General features: G+C 36.6%; 1 protein-coding gene across 14 annotated transcripts in view; it reads left to right on the top strand.

Moving 5' to 3' along the window:
* The window catches only part of syne2b (spectrin repeat containing, nuclear envelope 2b), a 212,925-nt gene that overhangs the window by 15,924 nt on the left and 177,817 nt on the right, over positions 1-19,184 (top strand). For 13 of the 14 annotated variants that reach the window (XM_055005572.1, XM_055005580.1, XM_055005576.1 and 10 more), the window contains exons 2-7: positions 534-660; positions 10,537-10,598; positions 15,422-15,517; positions 15,614-15,691; positions 16,444-16,536; positions 18,024-18,226. In XM_055005572.1, the coding sequence (XP_054861547.1) occupies positions 573-660; positions 10,537-10,598; positions 15,422-15,517; positions 15,614-15,691; positions 16,444-16,536; positions 18,024-18,226 (620 nt within the window). In that variant the 5' untranslated portion in view covers positions 534-572. Of the gene's footprint in view, positions 1-533; positions 661-5,492; positions 5,645-10,536; positions 10,599-15,421; positions 15,518-15,613; positions 15,692-16,443; positions 16,537-18,023; positions 18,227-19,184 lie in introns of those variants that run through there. The other variant, XM_055005573.1, reaches the window with a different exon arrangement.

Here is a 19,184-nt window from a genome sequence, read left to right as displayed (position 1 = left end):
CTGACTGCCTTTTTTTTGTTGTTTTTGTCCACGAATATTTGTCTCCATTTTTATATTGTAGATGGACAAAGTTTTCTGCTTCTGCTTTCTTTTAGCTTTGCCTCTTCTTCTACTCTGTTTCTTATAGTCATGTAGCCTGTAGCACCACCTTCTGACAACACAATGCAACTTAGTTTAATCACTCCATAGCAGTTAATGGAAATAAGACTAATTCTTTTCTGTTTTTGTAATTTCTTGTGAAATTTCAAAGATTCACTTCAAATTTGCAATCACATTTTAGTATGACTAATGAAAAGGCTGTAGATGTTGTTTCTGTGTAAACTGCTGTTTAATCTTCCATAATTAACATTTTTATATAAACGGTGAACAGTTATTAGCCGCCTCTTTTTTAACACCACGTTTGTTGAGGTAGTTTTTGTTTGGAGAAACGTTTGCCGACTTTTAATTAGCAGGACTCTCATCAGACGAGTCTCATGTGATGTTTTAGTCTCTGCAGCTTCACTGGAATCCTCTAACTTTGTTATTCCTTCCAGAGCGGTGAAATGCTGCCGGGAGTCTGTGGATGAGAAAATATGTCGTCAGACTGCTACTACAGAGATGATGTGGTGGACCGGGGGTCCATCCCCCTTGACATCGACAACGTCCACATGCTGCTGCAGGGTCAGTCCCACTTCACTACTTTAAACACTGAAATACAGAGTTTCTGACTTAGCATGCGGTAACATTAACATCAGTATATCATGAGAGAAGGGCAGGCATTTATTCGTCAGAAAGTGCAAAGTCGTTGCCAGTGTCTCTACTCAGCAGCATAAGTCCTATTCAGTTACAAAAACTATTATTTTGTTCCCATACAATGCTGATTATCTGTTGTGTGTAAGATGATAAGCAGCAACAGACTTTATATAAAAGCCTTAAACCTGCATTTTGTCTAACATCCAGCAGGAGGCGACTGCAAAAAAAAAAAACAAGCCTGGAAGTCTAAGAGAAAATGAGTCTCTTTCCACTTGACTTTCACATGAATTATAAAGGATATAGAAGGCACATTACAACCTACTCCTATAGCTACCTACCTATCCAACTACTTCTCTACCTACCCACCTACCTGCCCAATTACCTCCCTACTCACCTATCCACCTATCTACCTACGCCACAACTTACCCACCTACCTCACTACCTCACTACCTACCCACCCGCCTACCAACCACACTATTTACCCAACTACCTACCCACCTCACTACTTACCCTGGTGAGAATATTCCACGGGTGTTTGAGTTTTTGATTGAAAATACACCAACAATAGAGAAAATATCAAGTCCTAAGGCTATCAGTCAGCATTCAAGGTAGATTAATACCAAATCCTACACTAAAAAAAAGTGACGAGAAGTGACCAAACCATGTGCTGAAAACTGAGAAAGTTGGTGACCCCTGTGAAAAAGTTAGTCTGAAACTCTTTGTGTGCAATATTAATGTTCTTGGAGTGATAAACTGTGCAGCTTGTGGGCATTTTTAAGGATGTTGACAGATTTAATGCTACAGTTGTGAGTCTGAACATCTGTAACACCAGTGGTATGTGGAAAAAAGTTAACATACAGCCCCGAGTCACTGTTTTTCCTTTCAGTGACTAAACCCAGATGTATAACATTACATATTATATAACAAACATGTTTTGGAAGACAATACAAGGAGATGTTTCACTAAAAAACCTTCTAGCATCGCAGGGCTACAAAAATCCTCAATCAGTAAGTGCTTTTGTTCCAAAACTAGAGAATATTTACACTAATTAGCAAACTATTTAGGCTTGTGCATCAAAACTACAAAAATAGACTAGAATGTCTCATTAATATTACAAAAATCAAAAATTATTTAGTGTATGTGCAGCAAAATGTCACATGTGATTCACTGGAACTGGAGGATGTTTTAAATAATAGATCTAGTTTCAAAACTTTGTGTGCATCAAAAACTCTGATAATTTAATAATAACAAACCACAGTGTATGACTCACGTTGAGAGTTAAAAAAAAACTTATAAAGATAAACTTATAAGGAGATAAGTTGCAAAATCTTGAGATAACTTGTAATATTGAGAGCACAATCAGATGACGGCAGCGATGCATCAAAGTTTGGCTTCAGACGTGGAGAATTGCCCTGAGAGACGGCGAGATGATGAGCGAGCAGCGTTTATTATCTCCCTCCACCCTCCTGCTTCCTCTCTCCGGAAGGTTTTTTGCAAAATGACTCACAGATTCGGTTTCAGCAGATTAAACCGAGCGCAACCTCAAAAACATAAAAAAAATACTGCGATAAAAGTGAAACAAGATGGAGCCAACAATGGGCCGAGGTCATCAAACTGCTCCCCGGAGTCAGAAACACAACTGAAGCTCAACAGTTACGTCGCCATGGTAACTGAAATAAAGACATTTTTTCCTTTCAACACTCGCATTACCTCAGACTTTTCCCAGAGCAAGAAGAGACCAGAAACGGTGAACACTCAGAAACACTCAGTTCAGCTTTAACTATTGTTGAGGTAAATTAGGGTTCAGCTGATGTGCTTTTTTCAGGACTGTGACAGATTCAGAATACAGTAGTTGGGTAGGTAGGTAGGAAAGGAAGGTAGGTAGCTAGGTAGGTAGGGAAGGAAGTAGTTGGATGGGTAGGTAGGTAGGAAAGGAAGGTAGGTAGCTAGGTAGGTAGGGAAGGAAGTAGTTGGATGGGTAGGTAGGTAGGAAAGGAAGGTAGGTAGCTAGGTAGGTAGGGAAGGAAGTAGTTGGATGGGTAGGTAGGTAGGAAAGGAAGGTAGGTAGCTAGGTAGGTAGGGAAGGAAGTAGTTGGGTAGGTAGGGAAGGAAGGAAGGAAGTAGTTGGGTGGGTAAGTTGGTAGGTAGGTAGTTGGGTAGCGAGGGAAGTCGTTGGGTAAATAGGTAGGTAGATACTTTCTTCATCTCCTTGGGGAAGTTCACGTTACATTTAAGAGAATTATGAAAATAAAGTGTAAATCATGCTGATAAAAGAAAAGGGTACAAAAGTGTGTTGGTATTTTATAATAAAAAAGAATATTACAGAGTCTAAATACGGTTCAACAATAAAAATAACAAGAATAAGTATATAGAAAGGATCTGTCTGTATTCCACTTCTTTTTATCGTCTCTCTCTGCTCCGAAGCACCACTGAACTTATCCACACTCACATCTTATGAGCAGAAATTCAACTCAGTGCTTTACAACATAAAAAAAAAACATAATAAAGGACACTGATTTAGGATCTTAGAAAAAAGATTTATACAGAGGAGAGATTTATAGAACATTTGTAAATCAACCTATTGTCTTAAAACTCAGTTAAAATGATTTTTCAGTCATTACAGGGTAGAGGTAGACGTGTTGAATACTTAAATATAAATATGTTTTAGGTTCTAAGTAGCTCTTTCCACTTGTTTCTCCATGTTTTCTTAAGCTACCCATTCGGCACTTTTCTCTCCATCCTCCTCAGTTTTTGAGTTTGTTCTAGCAGATTCTCCACTGGACTATTTTTAGCAGCGTTTTTTTAATTAAAATCTTGTAAATGTTTTTCCGGCGATGTAATTTCCAGCTGGTACGCTGTGACAGCTCGGCTTGTTAAGTAAGAGCTGGAAAGTCATTTTTTTCCCTCTGCACTCATATTTGAAGTGGTAATAATGAAAGAATGCCTCTAAAAATAACCCGCTATGAGCTGCATAATGTGTGATTATGGGCTGTACGTAATGTTTGCTTTAACTGGATAGGAAGGATATTTCCTGCTGCACGTAATCTGCTTTTATTACATGATACCTTCAGCTTGATTTACTGTGAAACAGGTTCAAAGTCGGTGCATAACAGCACTAAAAATCAAATATGCTGCATAATAAATCAAAACACAGTCGCTATTTTGGCTTCCCACAATTAAACGAACGTGATTTACTGCGATATTGACGTTTTAAATGCTCCTCTCTTAGAAAAACCACCCATTTAGATGAAATAATTGGTTAAAACTTGAGTAAATCTCACATTAGAACGTCTCATTTTGTTCCTTTCGAAGTACCAGTAACCGACGGAGGCTAGAAGCTTCTCTGTGCACGATTAGCCTACCTAGCATCTACGTTAGCATGCATGTGAGACGTTTAAGGAGCATCAGTAAATTGTAGAGTCTGGTGATTTTTGAGGAGTTTTAGACAAAATTTGATGCATATTTTTGCCTTTTGGAGATGTTTTTAGTTGAGTTTAAGAATATTTTGAGTCTTATTTTGATGCAGATTTAGCGGCACTCTGTTAATTTTAATGCAATAAATACATTTTGCGCCTAAAATTAATATTATCATGTAATTATTTGGCACTCAGTAATGTGCAGTAACTACTTCTCTGTGCAACAAAGCAATTATAACTCCACACTATATACTTATATTTTTATTTTCTTTGTATAAAGTGCATTTTTACATAATATGCTGATATTTTTTAACTTATATTTATATTTTCAGTGCATAATTTTCTACTTATGTTTATTCTACTCCTTCAATTTGAATGGGAGGAACTGTAATGCAAGTAATTTCCCCTCGCAGATCAATAGAATATTTCTAATTATTATTTTGATTTTGATAAATGTAAAGGTGCAACAACAAAATTCTGTCCCTAAAATCAATGAATATTGAATATTGATTTAAAAACAAAATCGTTAGGATCATTTTGACTCTTGGAGAAAACTTGTAAAGTAGACTTTTTTAGTGGATTATTATCAGTAATATTAAATAATCAACTCCCTTTATGGAGAATCAAATAAAACTGCATCATTATTCAGTTAAAAAGAAGATGAGAAAGCTTTAAATTTTGGTCTTCAGTTACATTTTTAAAAAAATGAATTGCAGGAATACCTTAAAATGAGTAAGTCAAACTGCAATATGTGACATTTTATTTCCATTTTTTTCATGTAAATGCAAAAATCCATAATAGTTTTACATAAATCAAGCAGTATTGTTTCATATCTCAATATCTTCCTGACTTTAATTGGTGTTTTCTTAAATTCTGTGTGTAATGTGGCGTAACTTCTTCCTGCAAAACTTGATTTGTAACTTGAGAATCATATTTAATGTGCATTCTGATTTTGCAGAACCCAGAGCAACAGAATACTGCAGATTTAGACACATTATTTAAACAAATCTTAACATCAGTGCAGCGATTTTGTACAGTGTAAAGCATCACACTGTTTCTTCCAGTTATTTCCATTCTTATCTCCCACTTTAGAGGCTCCTTCATGCAGAGAAGTTATATGAGGTCGAGGAAAAGATCCAAATCTTCACTTTCAATCATCTAATTGCTGATTTTCCAGCTTATTTAGCATGAAGTGCTCGTGATGCTGCAGGAGGACGAGCTGGTTGCAGGTCGAGTTCAGGCAGGTCTGAAGTGAAAGGAGGCGGAGCCCACCTGAACTCACCTGCTTCCCTGCAGGCTAGAAATGCGAGACTGTCGGCTGGTTAGACGAGAATTATTCTCAAACTGATTTCATATCGGCACTTTCTGCAACTGTGGATCTGCAGCGTTTTGATTCCAAACCATGTGTTCGCTGGAGAGAGAAGTTTGGTTTAAAGTGATGTTTATCAGAGTTTACTGAGCTGGTACCTGAATCAGCAGCAGGTATCTCATCATGGGTGAGTTTTGTGTTTGTTTTGCTTCTCTCATTGTGACTTTCATTGCCTTAGAATCAAAGTAGAAGTTAGGATTTAGTGTAAAAGCACAGCAGTATCTTAGGTATTCTTCTAAACGTATGGAAATCTTAATCCTAACTGAGTTGCTGAAGTTCAATAGTAGATGTCCAGACGCAAACAAAGCAGTGAAAGTCTTTAACATCTCTTTAACGTCACTTAAATGTACAATATCTCATTTTAATACCGTCATCAGCTGTATTACGTTTGTACTAAGCAAGTGAAAAACATGTTTATGTGTTTTTATCAGTAAGCAAATCTAAAATCAAACACAGGCTTCTCCTTCTTTTGAATGAAAGTTTGCTCTTAGGGCAGGGTTGCATTTTGGATTGGATTAGATGTAAATATTTAAACACCCACTTTATCAGTCTAGTAATAAATACAATAGCACAGATTTCATTTTTCTTCTACTGAACTCTTAGGATTATCATGACATGAATGATGGAGCATCGACCCAGATTTTAGTCTGACTCACCAGTACTAGACTTCGGGTATCAGCCTTTCTCCTTGCCTTTCACTGCGGGAATCAACAACAACAAAAACCACCTCCAGGCTCCAACAGACACGCTGGAAATTTCAAATTTTGCAGAGGATTAGAGGAGGTAGCTAACTAACCGTACACTGCAGAATTCATGAACACGACAGCCACAGTTAACAGTCAGACAGCAGGGAGGTGCAGCAAACACACCTGTAACTCCATCTGAATAAACAGCAAAAGGCTCCACCTGGTGGAACATCCATGTACTACAGCTAATATACAATATATTTCCCTGTCTTCTTCCTTATCGGTTAATATATATATACCAGTAGTTAATCAATTACCTATCAGTGATCAGGAGTTGTCAGCAGGAGGTGCTATTTACCAAGGCACATGAAAATCATGAAAACAACTCAACTTACAAAGCTTGGTGGTTTTGTAAATTGTCAGTATTGGTATTTTCCATCATTAAACATCTTATTAAGGTAAATCGGATTGATTTTCAGTGTTTATAGCAGCTATTAAAACAACTATATGTTAATTTGACACCTTCTAAAGCACCTTTTTTGCATCTCATTTGGCTATTCACATGCCGCAGTTTAAAATAATTCTCCTGGCAAACGCTCAAGTGTGTCACAGCTCTCCAGTTTCTTCTTCCTCTTGACTTGCCAGCTAAGAACCCTTGGTAATTTCAAGTCGCTCGTAGTTTCTGTTTGATTTGAAGATTAGTGATCAGCGGCGACGTTAAACAACTCTGAGAGCTGTTAAATGAAACCTAATCTCCGCCTCTTCTCTCTCAGCTCTGTTCGATCAAAGCAGATTAGTTATAATCAGAAATCTGAGTGGTCGTCGGGGCTTCCTATGATTAAGAATAGACAGCAGAGGGACTGAAGCTGGAGGTGGCCTGCTGTGAAAGATATCAAGGCAGAAAATAGTCTCTAAAAGGTTCGTTAACGCATCTTAGAGGACCAGATGGCTTGAAAGAGGAGGACTGGGAGATTGTTTGGTCAAAGTTCAGCTGGAATTTAGTGATTATCTTTAAAATCTGAGCAATGAAGCAGCTACGAAATGATTTATGATAGTAATAATTTGATTATTTTAATGTTTTTAGCTTGTAAATGGAGTTTTTATGAAGCTTTGTGACAGTTTTTGCACCTTGCAGCAATTAAATTGAAAGTTTGAAGATGCTGCTTAAGGATAGTTTCTGGAGATATAAATCTGACAGCAGTGATATTTATTTTTATTTCCATACTCTTGGCTCTTCATTGAGTCAGTTAGCGATAAGGCTAATGGAGAATGAGGACTGGATTATATGTGAGACTCTTCACTCTGTCACTGACCTGAATGACTTCATTGAACTTTATAATGGTAAGTTTTGATCACGTTACTGACTAAACTTCTTTTTAACTGCAGTATTTTGTCTGTAGCCCATTTCAGGTAATGGTAATACAGCTTCTCTCAATGCAAATACTGCATATTTCAGTTTCTCTGATAGTTAATCAGCTAGTTCAGTCTTAAATGGAAAATAACTGACCATTGCTCTTATTTACATCCATGAAATTACATGATCTGCCACATTACAGCAGCACAATCCATCTCAAAAAATTAGAAAAATGTGAAGCAATGTATTTAAGAAAGTGAAATGTGAGTATATTCTAAAATTATTACACGTAAGCTGACATATTTAAAGTCATGAAATTGCTATTTTATGACCAGCAGTTAAATCAGGTGTAGGAGCATCTGCTGGTGTCTGCCTTATATTTTAGCATTACTCGGCTCAGTTGTGATACCAGGAGCCACCAGCAGGAGGTGCTATTCACCTGATGCGCCTTCTTCAGTTGGTAAAACTGCTGTTTCTCCTCCTGATGGTAGCTACAGACCCTCCTCTGGTCACCATGATGATGAAGGTTGGATCATCCAGCTGCTGACTCACACATAGTTTAGAAGTTAGAGCTCCAAGGTGAAATTGCACCAACCAGTGGTCACAAAAACACGAATCCTGATGTTGATAACGCAACATCACACGATCTCCTGACTCGTGGCAGCTTCTGCTTGCACATGTGTTTGCCATGAAGCATTTTTCAACTTCATCGCTTCACCATGCGGTTTTAGGGGAGCTGAGTTCATCTTTGTCAAACTACATTCCAATTATAGTTCAAATCTTTTGCGGGCGACGGCATTCAAACTGTTTAGCAGGTGCATAATCCACGACAGGAATGAATAGCAGACTTTCAGATAGGGCTGCACTTTTGACTTTCTGCATTTAAATGAACATGATCAACTGTGATATTGACGTTTAAAAGATAGAAAACTCTGCTGCGTATCAAATCAGTCACTTCCTTAACTAACAACCATCACCAAGGAGCGATTCTGAAGTTTTGGCTTCGGTTTTTGGGAGCTGCATCCTGTGCACAAATTTCCTGGATGTTGCAGCTGCAGTTTAGACTAGAAAATGTTATAAAAGGGACATGGGATTTAGTGTTTGCTCAACACGAATCCAAGAGAAACGTTGGATTTATTGGGGTTTTTTTCTTCTTGACTTTACTGTGTGAAGTACATTGAGATGATGAATGAATTTACATTAACAGATGTTCAGCAAGAACAAATCTTATTCAATGAGCTCTTGAGACTTTTGTCTGAGCCGCAAAACAACACAACTAACATGTTCAATAAGCTGAAAAACCCATAAACTGCAGTAAAATGTACATATGAAGGCTAATGTTGATAGCGTTATTGCACAAAGACATCATACAATGTGAAAATGAAAACATCTCTGCTAGTTTAACTCATCGGGTAACAAGTTTTGGTAGAGTTTTATTTAGTTTTGCTTCAAAGTGATGGACTGTGAGTAAAGACCAGTGGAATACAACACCGATATGTGTACATAAACAGTAATGTAGCTCAATATGAAAGACAAAAAGCAGTGCTTTATTCGAATGTGCAAAAACATATTCTCTCATTAAATCTTAATAAATACCTACTAATTAATCATGATCTATTAACTATTTATCAACTACCAGCTTGTAATTTTTCTTTCACTTGTATTTAAAAATACTTTGAAGCTTAAAAAGTAGTTTCCTAAATGAAAAACATGCAGATTAATGTAAAAATAAACCATGTGAGATGCTTGTTTGTGTATTTTCTTTTACGAATTCCTTCATGTTTGCAGCTCTGTTTGTGTTCAGTGACTTTCTGTGGTTTTATTTCACTGAGGCTTGTTCAGGCAAAACCGAATGCATCTGTTAAGGTTCCTGCCCAAACTGATCAGCCAAACCTTTGGGTGTTACCTAAAAATAAGAATCTGCTTCTAAACCCCAACGCTGTGATAGTTATGAATGTTTCACTTGTTTTAAAGTAGGTTTACAAAACGTTTACCGTTTGCTGTCAAAGTTTTACTGTTTCAATGAGTAATACACTATAATGGTGAAACCTAGAGCTGCTTTTTGAAACATTTTCTTGCTTTCAACACTTATTTGCCATACAGATATAAAAATGGCATAAATAAACCTACTTTCTAACATTTTAGACGATGGTTTTAATGTTACAGAGTGTTTTTCCTGCATAGAAGACTTTTTGGTGAGTTTCTATCCAGCATTAATGAAGAAATACCAATGGCACAATGATAAGGACTGGAAAAAAACATATTTTTTCAATCAAATTTGTTGATTTAGGTTGTTGTTATGCAAACATAATATCATAATTATGTTATATAGTGTGTAAAATTGTATGTAAAAGTGTTATCTTCATGGGTTGGGTTAGGTTTTATAATAAATGGAATTGTTGAGGTTACTACTAGTTTGTAAGGAATTTGAAAGACCTAATGGGGGTAAAAGAAACCAAAAATGATTCTGTAAGAAAAGTGAGAGAAACCAAGTCTCTATAACACAACCACTTCTTTAATTCTTTAGTTATGCATGCAGAATAAACTTTTTTTGTTTCTTAAATGGTCAAAATAACAAGAAAATGCATATACGTCTCCTTATCTTTACCTGATCTGATTATGCTTACTGTCCTGTTTAGTTGTATCTAAAGGTGTAATCTGAACCTGGAAATAGTTTGGTTATCGAGAGATTGTAATCACATATTGATTCAAACAGATGTGAGACACACTCTGGATGTAGTAATTTCTTAGCAAACAGTTTTTTCTGTAATTTGTCTGGTGTTTAAAACGTGTCGACAAACAGCACAAGTGTCGCTGATGGTAACGTTAAAGTCTGGGAGTGGAGCCAACTGTATAAATAATTCATGTGCAGCATGGAGACCTGGAGGGTTTAATGTCTGTGTGATTAATGTCAGAATGTGCCGTAACATAATTTAAAAAGCTGACTATTGAGTGTTTTTTCTTCTTCTTCTTCTACAGTGGAACAAGAACAGATTCAGAAGAGGACCTTCACTAACTGGGTCAACGCTCAGCTGGCAAAAGTGAGACTGAAAAACTTGACAGTGTTTGTGATTCGTGAGGCGTTTAATCTGTTTTATTAATGATAAACACATTACAAAAACCTCTATGGACCTGCAGTGTGTTGAAGAATTTGTCACATTAGCAGGGTTTCAGACAAACATCCCAGTTGATGATCTATAAAACCATGAATTCCCCCAACAAACTTTGGAAATATATCCATATAAATGTCCTCAGATTCTTTTTTAAAAATTCCAAAGCAGATAAAACTGCTTTAACTGATCAAAAATATCACAAAAATCAAAATATATCCCAACCATTCCATACCCAACAATGCCACGACTAACAATTATCTATTAACACGGTAAAGGATGCCTGGTTAAAAGAATACACTTGAGGAAATAGTGCTAGTAATAAAAAAAATACATGTAAAATAAAAAACAAGCACTTCCAGCCTTCCATAGCTTTCATTTTAGTTAAATCCACCAGTTAACATGATTTGGTTGCATCTCCTCATGTATTTTTTGCTACAGCGTGATGTTAATTAATTTATTTTGCACGCTGATAATTAGTTTCCATTGCATATTCTAGTTTTGCTATGATGTAAACATTGATAGTAACGTCAAACTTGCTGTATATCAGAAAATATATGGAGTTTCTCGACAATCTTAGGTCTAATTTTACTCCTATAAACTGGTCACAGCTGCTTATCGATGGACACTACAATTTACCGATGTTTCCTGAACGTCTCACATGCAGATTAGAGTTCACTCTGACAGACCCAAGACCAAAAAAATACCTTGAAAAGAGTGAAATGTTCTAATGTCAGACTTACCCAACAAGGAACGTTTAAAGCTCATTTCAAACGTCAGTACTGCAGTCAGTCGTGGTCATTTGAACATTTTGGGAAGCCAAAATTGTGATTCTGATTAGGTTGAAAACAAAAAGGTTGCTATATCTGATTAGTATACTGGTTTTAAAACTGTATTAGCATGTGTTAGCAACTTAGCAGTGAATCTACTGATAAGCAACCCACTTTATTAGCTTGGCCACGTTATAAATGAGAAACCAAAGAAAAACTGAGAAATAAAAATGCATCATAAGCTCTCAGTATCCTTAGCATATGTCTTTTTGATGTTGAAATTAGCATGTTAAAGCCTGCTAATATTTATGCTTTTTACAGCGCACAGCTGTTTTTTTTTTGGGGTTTTTTTTTGTACTTTACATGACTGCACAGGTAGGTAAAATAACTTAAATCTGACATTAGAGCGACTTATTTCACTCTTTTTAAACAAATTTTTGGTCTCATATCTGCAGTAACTAAGTGGAGACTAAAAGCTTCTCTAGAGTTTCTTCACATTACAACAGAACCTCATGTCACATGTAAACCGTTTTCTTTGGAGGTCTCTGAAATATAAAAATCTGCGTCCATTTAGGCTTTTTGTTGCAGTAAATAACAAGAAAAAACCTTTAGGACTAAATGAATCTAAAATGTTTATTAGGTGTGTTTGGACATCTGATAAAAAAAAAATTATTCTAGTTTATTATATTTATTATTCAGATTTTTTAAAATCTTTTTTTTTGGTTTGCCTCTGGTCAGACTGCACAGGTAGATAAAATAACTTTAATCTGACATTAGAATGGCTTATTTCACCCTTTTTAAACTAATGTTAGGTCTCGTATCTGTTTGAGCTGCAGTAACTGAATGGAGACTAGAAGCTTCTCTGCACAGACGACTAGTTTTTACCAATGCATGTGAGGCATTTAATGAGCATCATGTAAACTGCAGTTTGTACTGATGTAGCTTCAGAAAACAAAAAAACTCCCACTTCAGATAAACAGATGAACCCACTGATTCATTGAAAAGGTTAGAACCAAAGCACGGATGGAAACAGAGCTGCTGCTGTCTAAACACAAACATAATAAGTTGAAATGTTAAATAAGGACATTGTCTGAAAGAAACTTTCCCTGAGGAGGTGGAAATGATTCTAACATTTAATGCTACATATAATGTCACCAAAGAAGAGCTGCCTTTGACCAACTAAGTCCCAAATCACCATTATCTAAAAAGAATAAAACGTTTATCTGCATCAGTTATTTACTGTGTTAATCAAATTACCAATTTGTGAGGGTACTGACTGAAGACATAAGACTTAAAAGCCGTAATAAAACTTTTGCAATGCACCCCAGTTATGTGTTGGCCAGTTTATAGCAGTGATATCAGAAAAAAGGACAACATTGTATAGTTTTTGATGCAAACATCAAATCTGAAGCCACTATAAATCTTCACATCAATGCAAAATTAGTGTATACGAAGACAAATATTCATAAACATGCAATTTAATGTTAATACCACGTTTTACCAAAAAAAGAGGTGGAGAGGTGCATCAAAATCATGTTCTGGTCCAGTTCTACCACTGAAGAAGTAAATCTGGAGCCCCAGAGACGACTTTTATCCTGCCAGTAGCTTGTGTTTAAAGAAAATTTATCAGATGAGACGAGGTTTCCGATTTTATCCTCTAACATGAGTGAGCAGCCGAGAGGTCAGCTGTGAATGTGACGTTGGAGGTGTTTGTAACCGTAAATACAGAACTGAGGAACAGAGTTCACAGCTGACAGACTGCAACAGAAGGCCTGAACGCCAATCGCACCAATCCAACCACCAGTACACCCACCAACACACCCCCAGTACAACCACCAATCCAACCACCAGTACACCCACCAACACACCCCCAGTACAACCACCAATCCAACCACCAGTACAACCACCAATCCAACCACCAATAACACCCACCAGTACACCCCCCAGTACACCCCCCAGTACACCCACCAGTACACCCACCAATCCAACCACCAATCCAACCACCAATCCAACCACCAATACACCCACCAATCCAACCACCAATCCAACCACTAATAACACCCACCAGTACACCCACCAATCCAACCACCAATAACACCCACCAGTACACCCACCAGTACACCCACCAGTACACCCACCAGTACACCCCCCAGTACACCCACCAATACACCCACCAATCCAACCACCAATCCAACCACCAATCCAACCACCAATAACACCCACCAGTACACCCACCAGTACACCCACCAATACACCCACCAGACGTCCAACCAGAGAGCCGAATAATGGAGATAATTGATGATCCTTCAAGTGGTTTCTCACATTAGAGCTCACATAACGACAGAACCTCGTGTCACATCTAAACAGTTTTTTTTTGGAGGCCTCTGAAATACAAAAATCTGCTTCCATTTAGGCATTTTGTTGCAGTAAATAACAAGAAAAAGCCTTTAGGATTAGTCTATAATGTTTATTTTGAGGGGTTTTTACATCTAATAAAAGCCCATAAATTAAAATTTAAGCATTAAATTTTCAAACTGACTCCATTTAACAAACAAAATTGCTGATTTTTAAGTAGAAAATATAGACAAGAGACAAGTCGGCTATTTATCTTCTAGTTATAGTCTAATATTATGACTAGTCATTCCAAAACCATTTATTGAGCTGCTTAGTGCATTGTTTTTAAGTCATTTAAGGATCTTAAACTTTCCTATTAAGTCAAGTTTAGATGGAACACAAGAACTGAAAATGAGTTTTTTATGGCATCTTTAATGATTAAATAAGTAAATAAATGATTCAAAAAAACAGATAATACTCTGTCAGTTACTATTCTTTTTTAAAATAAACCCAAAACATCCATAACAAACATGTTATATATATATATATATATATATATATATATATATATATATATATATATATATATATATATATATATATATATATATATATATATATGTCATTAGTTCATTTCTGATCTACTGAGGACACTTTTTCTCTGTCTTTCAAAGCATTTGACATTATTTGACACACGTGAGAATACGTTTTGTTCTAATAAATGTATTCTGACAGCGTTTTACTCATAAGCTATAATTATGTAATAATACTTGCACAAATTGGCAAATAATTCGTTTAGTGGCAAAACATAGCAGTGAAGAAACACTTCAGTAAAGAGCCTATAGTTGTCTTTTTGATCCAGGATGATATCGGCATCGTCGTCTAGGATTTAAAATGAAATATTCTCACAAAAATGGACATTTACAGGCATGAAAAACACACCTGTCGAGTTAAAAGTTTACAGTTAAAAAATTATACATAAAAATAACAATGTCAATTCCACTGAAGGAAAAACCTCATTTTCTCCAGACAAAATGAGTGAAAAAATATTGACATATTAAAATAAAATAAAGTGCATCCTTTAAATTAAGTGCTCGTACTTAAATAGGAATCAGAATAGGTTTACATCATCATAAGATTACAGGAATGACTCAAAAACTCTGCCAATGCTGCTAAATGTGTTACTAAACATGCTGTCAACAGTAATCTAAACAGTATATATTGAACTAATTTTATTCTCTGCAGTCTTCAGTTTGTTATTTGTGGTGTCATTTCCTTAACTTATGGTCTGTCATCTGAAATAAACAACAATAATCATCACTGTGTGAACAAGATTTCCCTTCTTCTAAATGTCATCTTCTCAGGAACCAACAGTCATGCTTTTATCTTCATTATCACACATCAAGGTTGGATTAACCGATTTAGATCACAAGGACCAAGTGCCAGCCCAAGTTAAATGATCAGCAGATTCAAAAGATATGAAACTCACAGATTTCATACAACATTTTATCACGTTTTCTGAGTAGCGTCTTGCATAAAATTCTCACCAAATTCTTTTAAAGCCCTAAGTCTGACATCAGAAATGGTTTCAGCTGCTTCCTCCATTATAGTAACACATTAAGGTCTAATAAATAAAATGTGTTGCTACAGAGGAGGCCGCCATGTATGATCGTGGATCTGTTCAATGATTTTCGTGATGGCGCCAAACTGTTGGACCTGCTGGAGGTGATGAGCGGCCAACGGATCGTGAGTCTGAACTTCATTTTTTACAATTTAATAACATGTTTTCCAACCAAAAACCAGGAAGTTGCTCTGATCCAACTGACCGGTTTTGTTTTTCAGAGTCGGGAAAGAGGCCGAGGAATGTTTCAACACAGGAGCAACATCGAGAAAGCGCTGTCATTTCTGAAGAAGAAATCGGTAAATGGCACATTGAAAGGCCAGAAAAAAGTCTGGGAAATTATTAACTGAGTAAAAAGATTACACAAACACTGATATTTCTGAGGATCAAAATTACCGTGATTGCTGCACCAGATGATTTTGACGTGAGTTTAGCAGTTGTGTTGAATTTTTAGATAGAATAATGACTTTATTAACCCTAGCAACTTTAAAAACAGAAACATCTTTCTACAGATGAGCAGAGACTCAAAGCTGGACTAAAAATTGTCCTAAATGACAAAAAAAATTGCGTTTTTAAACAATTTTTAAACTTATTTTAAACTAGTTTAGAGAAATTTAGGACAGTTTTCGAGTTATTTTGGACAATTCTTGTGGTAGTATGGACATTTTTTTGTTACTCTGGAGAAATTTCAAGTGATTTCAAACAAGTTTCAAATTATTTTAGACAACTTTAGACTGAAAGAACAAAAAAAAAAATACTGGATCAATAAAATAAATGTAGCATGGCTCAGAAGCAGTGAACAGAGGAGCAAGTTGTTGGAAGATACATTCAGCATGGTGAAACATCTTTGTACAGATGATCAGAGTAGAGAGGAAAGGTTTGTAGAGGCTGGAAAAAATGGAAATGGGCAAAAAGCTTGTTTATAGCATGTGGAACCTGCACCCAGACTGCTTGAATGTCAAAGGATTAAATTTCTTTAAGGGTTCCTTTTCTTTATAGTGTCTCAGTAGGGGTTTTGTAAGTCTAAACTGTTTTCCTGTTTTCTCTCCAGATCAAACTAGTCAACATAAACATTCCTGACATCATTGATGGAAAACCGTCCATCATCCTGGGCCTCATATGGACGATCATTCTTCAGTATCACGTGAGCTTACTTTCCTTAAAAACAAAAAACACAACAAAAAAACAAGACAATAGCTGCTGCTATGCTAGTGATTAGCTTGCTAACTCTGATTTGTTGCAGGTGAGTTTACAGTTTGTGATTTCACTAATTGCGACCATTAACGCCTTTAATCTAAAGAAAATTTTCAAAACATTTAGAGCAGTTTCAAAACTATCCACAAACATCAGAGGAGATTCACACCCTGATTTCCACTGCAAATTGTGATTTACGAGTTACAAATTGGTTTCACAGATGCAAAGCGCTCATTATTCAGACACGAATCATCTGACATTTTACAAGTCATATGCTTCCTGCATCTGGGGATTTTAAGCAAGTTAGAAAGTCTTTAAAAAAACGCGAAGAAGTGTTTTTTTTTTTAAAGAGGAGTCTTTAAAAAACACACAAATTTTTGTCCTTTTACTGCTTATCAACATTGAATCATGGTCAATAAAGCTTAGCCTTTTGGACAAGAATTTACTAGAATATGGCTCTTTCATGGAAAATGAGAATCACTGTTGAATAAAACCTTGACTAGGGTTCATCAGAAGACATGTGGAGACTCGAAGTCAACTGGAAGAAGGTTTTTTAGTTTGATGAGACCAAAATAGAGGTTTTTGTCCATCAGACTGGATGCACTTGACAACAAACACACCCTCTTCACTGTGAAGCATGGTGGTGGCAGCATCATGGTGTGAAGCATGGTGGCAGCATCATGACGTGAACCATGGTGGTGGCAGCATCATGATGTGAAGCATGGTGGTGGCAGCATCATGATGTGAAGCATGGTGGTGGCAGCATCATGACGTGAACCATGGTGGTGGCAGCATCATGATGTGAAGCATGGTGGTGGCAGCATCATGATGTGAAGCATGGTGGTGGCAGCATCATGATGTGAACCATGGTGGTGGCAGCATCATGATGTGAAGCATGGTGGTGGCAGCATCATGACGTGAACCATGGTGGTGGCAGCATTATTATGCGAAGCATGGTGGTGGCAGCATCATGATGTGAAACATGGTGGTGGCAGCATCATGATGTGAAGCATAGTGACAAAAGTCAGAAAAAATACAACAAAAACAAGACAAATATTACAAAAATTAGACACAAAACGACAAAAGAACAATGCGCAGTCTAGTATTTTACTTTATGATCAAAACTTGTCATGGTCTAGAAATTATTTTAGATTTCTAGTTTTACAAATTTACAATCTGCAGTTAATGTGTTCTCTGTAATTTTTACACTTTGAGGGCCAGATTGGACCCTCTGGAGGACCGATTTTGGCCCACAGGCCGCATGTTTGACACTCCTGTTCTACAGGTTTCTAATGTAATTTGTGCAATTCAGCTTCTTGCTTCATGGATTCCCAGTTTGTCCTTATTCTTTGTCCAGTTTACCCTACCTGTTTGCTTATTATTTCTAAGTATAAATGCCTGAAATGTGAAACAGAACCATGTGTCTGGTTTTTTCAGATCGAGGAGTTGGCCAGCTGCCTCTCCTTCGACTCCCGTCAGTCCTCCATGGAGTCTTTGGCCAGTCTGGACACTCGGTCCACGCTGTCCAGTCGGTCGGCCAGCAGCAGCCCGGTTCCTCCCAGAGGCTCACCGCTTCATAGTCGCTTCAGGGTGTCGGCCAAGAAAGCCCTGCTGCTCTGGGTCCGAGAGCAGTGCCACAAGTAAGAGCTTTAGATGTGTTGGGTTGGGTCATTTCTGAATGTTAGAGCTAAACATTTCTGCCAAAACACTGACAAACGTCTAGTATGACGTCAGGAGTTGATGTTTCCTCACAAAGAGAGCCTTTAATCATTTCCAGATCAGGATTTTACTGCATTTCTATATTTATTCTCTCCTGTTTAGTTTTTTTAAGCAACAATATCCATAGATCATCATAAAGATTACATAAAAACATTGACCAACATAAACTACCATTCAAAAGTTTGGGGTCACCTAGACAATTCCATGTTTTCCATGAAAACTCCCACTTTTCTCCATGTGCCAACATAACTGTACAAGGGTTTTATAATCATCAATTAGCCTTTCAACACCATTAGCTAACACAATGTAGCATTAGAACACAGGAGTGATGGTTGCTGGAAATGTTCCTCTGTAGCCCTATGGAGATATTCCATTAAAAATCAGTTATTTCCAGCTTGAATAGTCATTTACCACATTAACAATGTCTAGACTGGATTTATCATTCATTTAATGTTATCATCATTGAAAAAAGCAGCTTTTTTTGAAAAATAAAGACATTTCTAAGTGACCCCAAACTTTTGAACGTTGGTGTATTTATCATATTGTATGCAGCTTTTATCTTACTTTTTTTTTTTTAAATCTAGCGCAGTAGTTATTATGCATATATATTTTTTTTTCTAAATGGTGTTTTTCCTACCTACCTCATGTCAGCTCAGTGTAAATTATGTGTATTTTTTTGTATAAAATTGTTGCTACAACACTGCAGTTTCCCTTAAAACTCCCTGTTCATAATTTTTTTTTTCATCAATCTCTTTGACCCAGAATAAATGTCTCAAAATCCTGTAAGGAGTATAAACCTAAAAGCAAAGCGGGAGACTAGTAGCACTACTGTAAATATCTACACTCATGTTATTTAAAGATTAACCGGTACGTGAGGTC

Source organism: Amphiprion ocellaris, chromosome 20 (assembly GCF_022539595.1).
Source record: "Amphiprion ocellaris isolate individual 3 ecotype Okinawa chromosome 20, ASM2253959v1, whole genome shotgun sequence".
In the NCBI taxonomy this organism is placed as follows: domain Eukaryota; kingdom Metazoa; phylum Chordata; class Actinopteri; family Pomacentridae; genus Amphiprion; species Amphiprion ocellaris.
The sequence above is the reverse complement of the archived record's forward strand: the minus strand, read 5'-3'. Positions and strand labels throughout refer to the sequence as shown.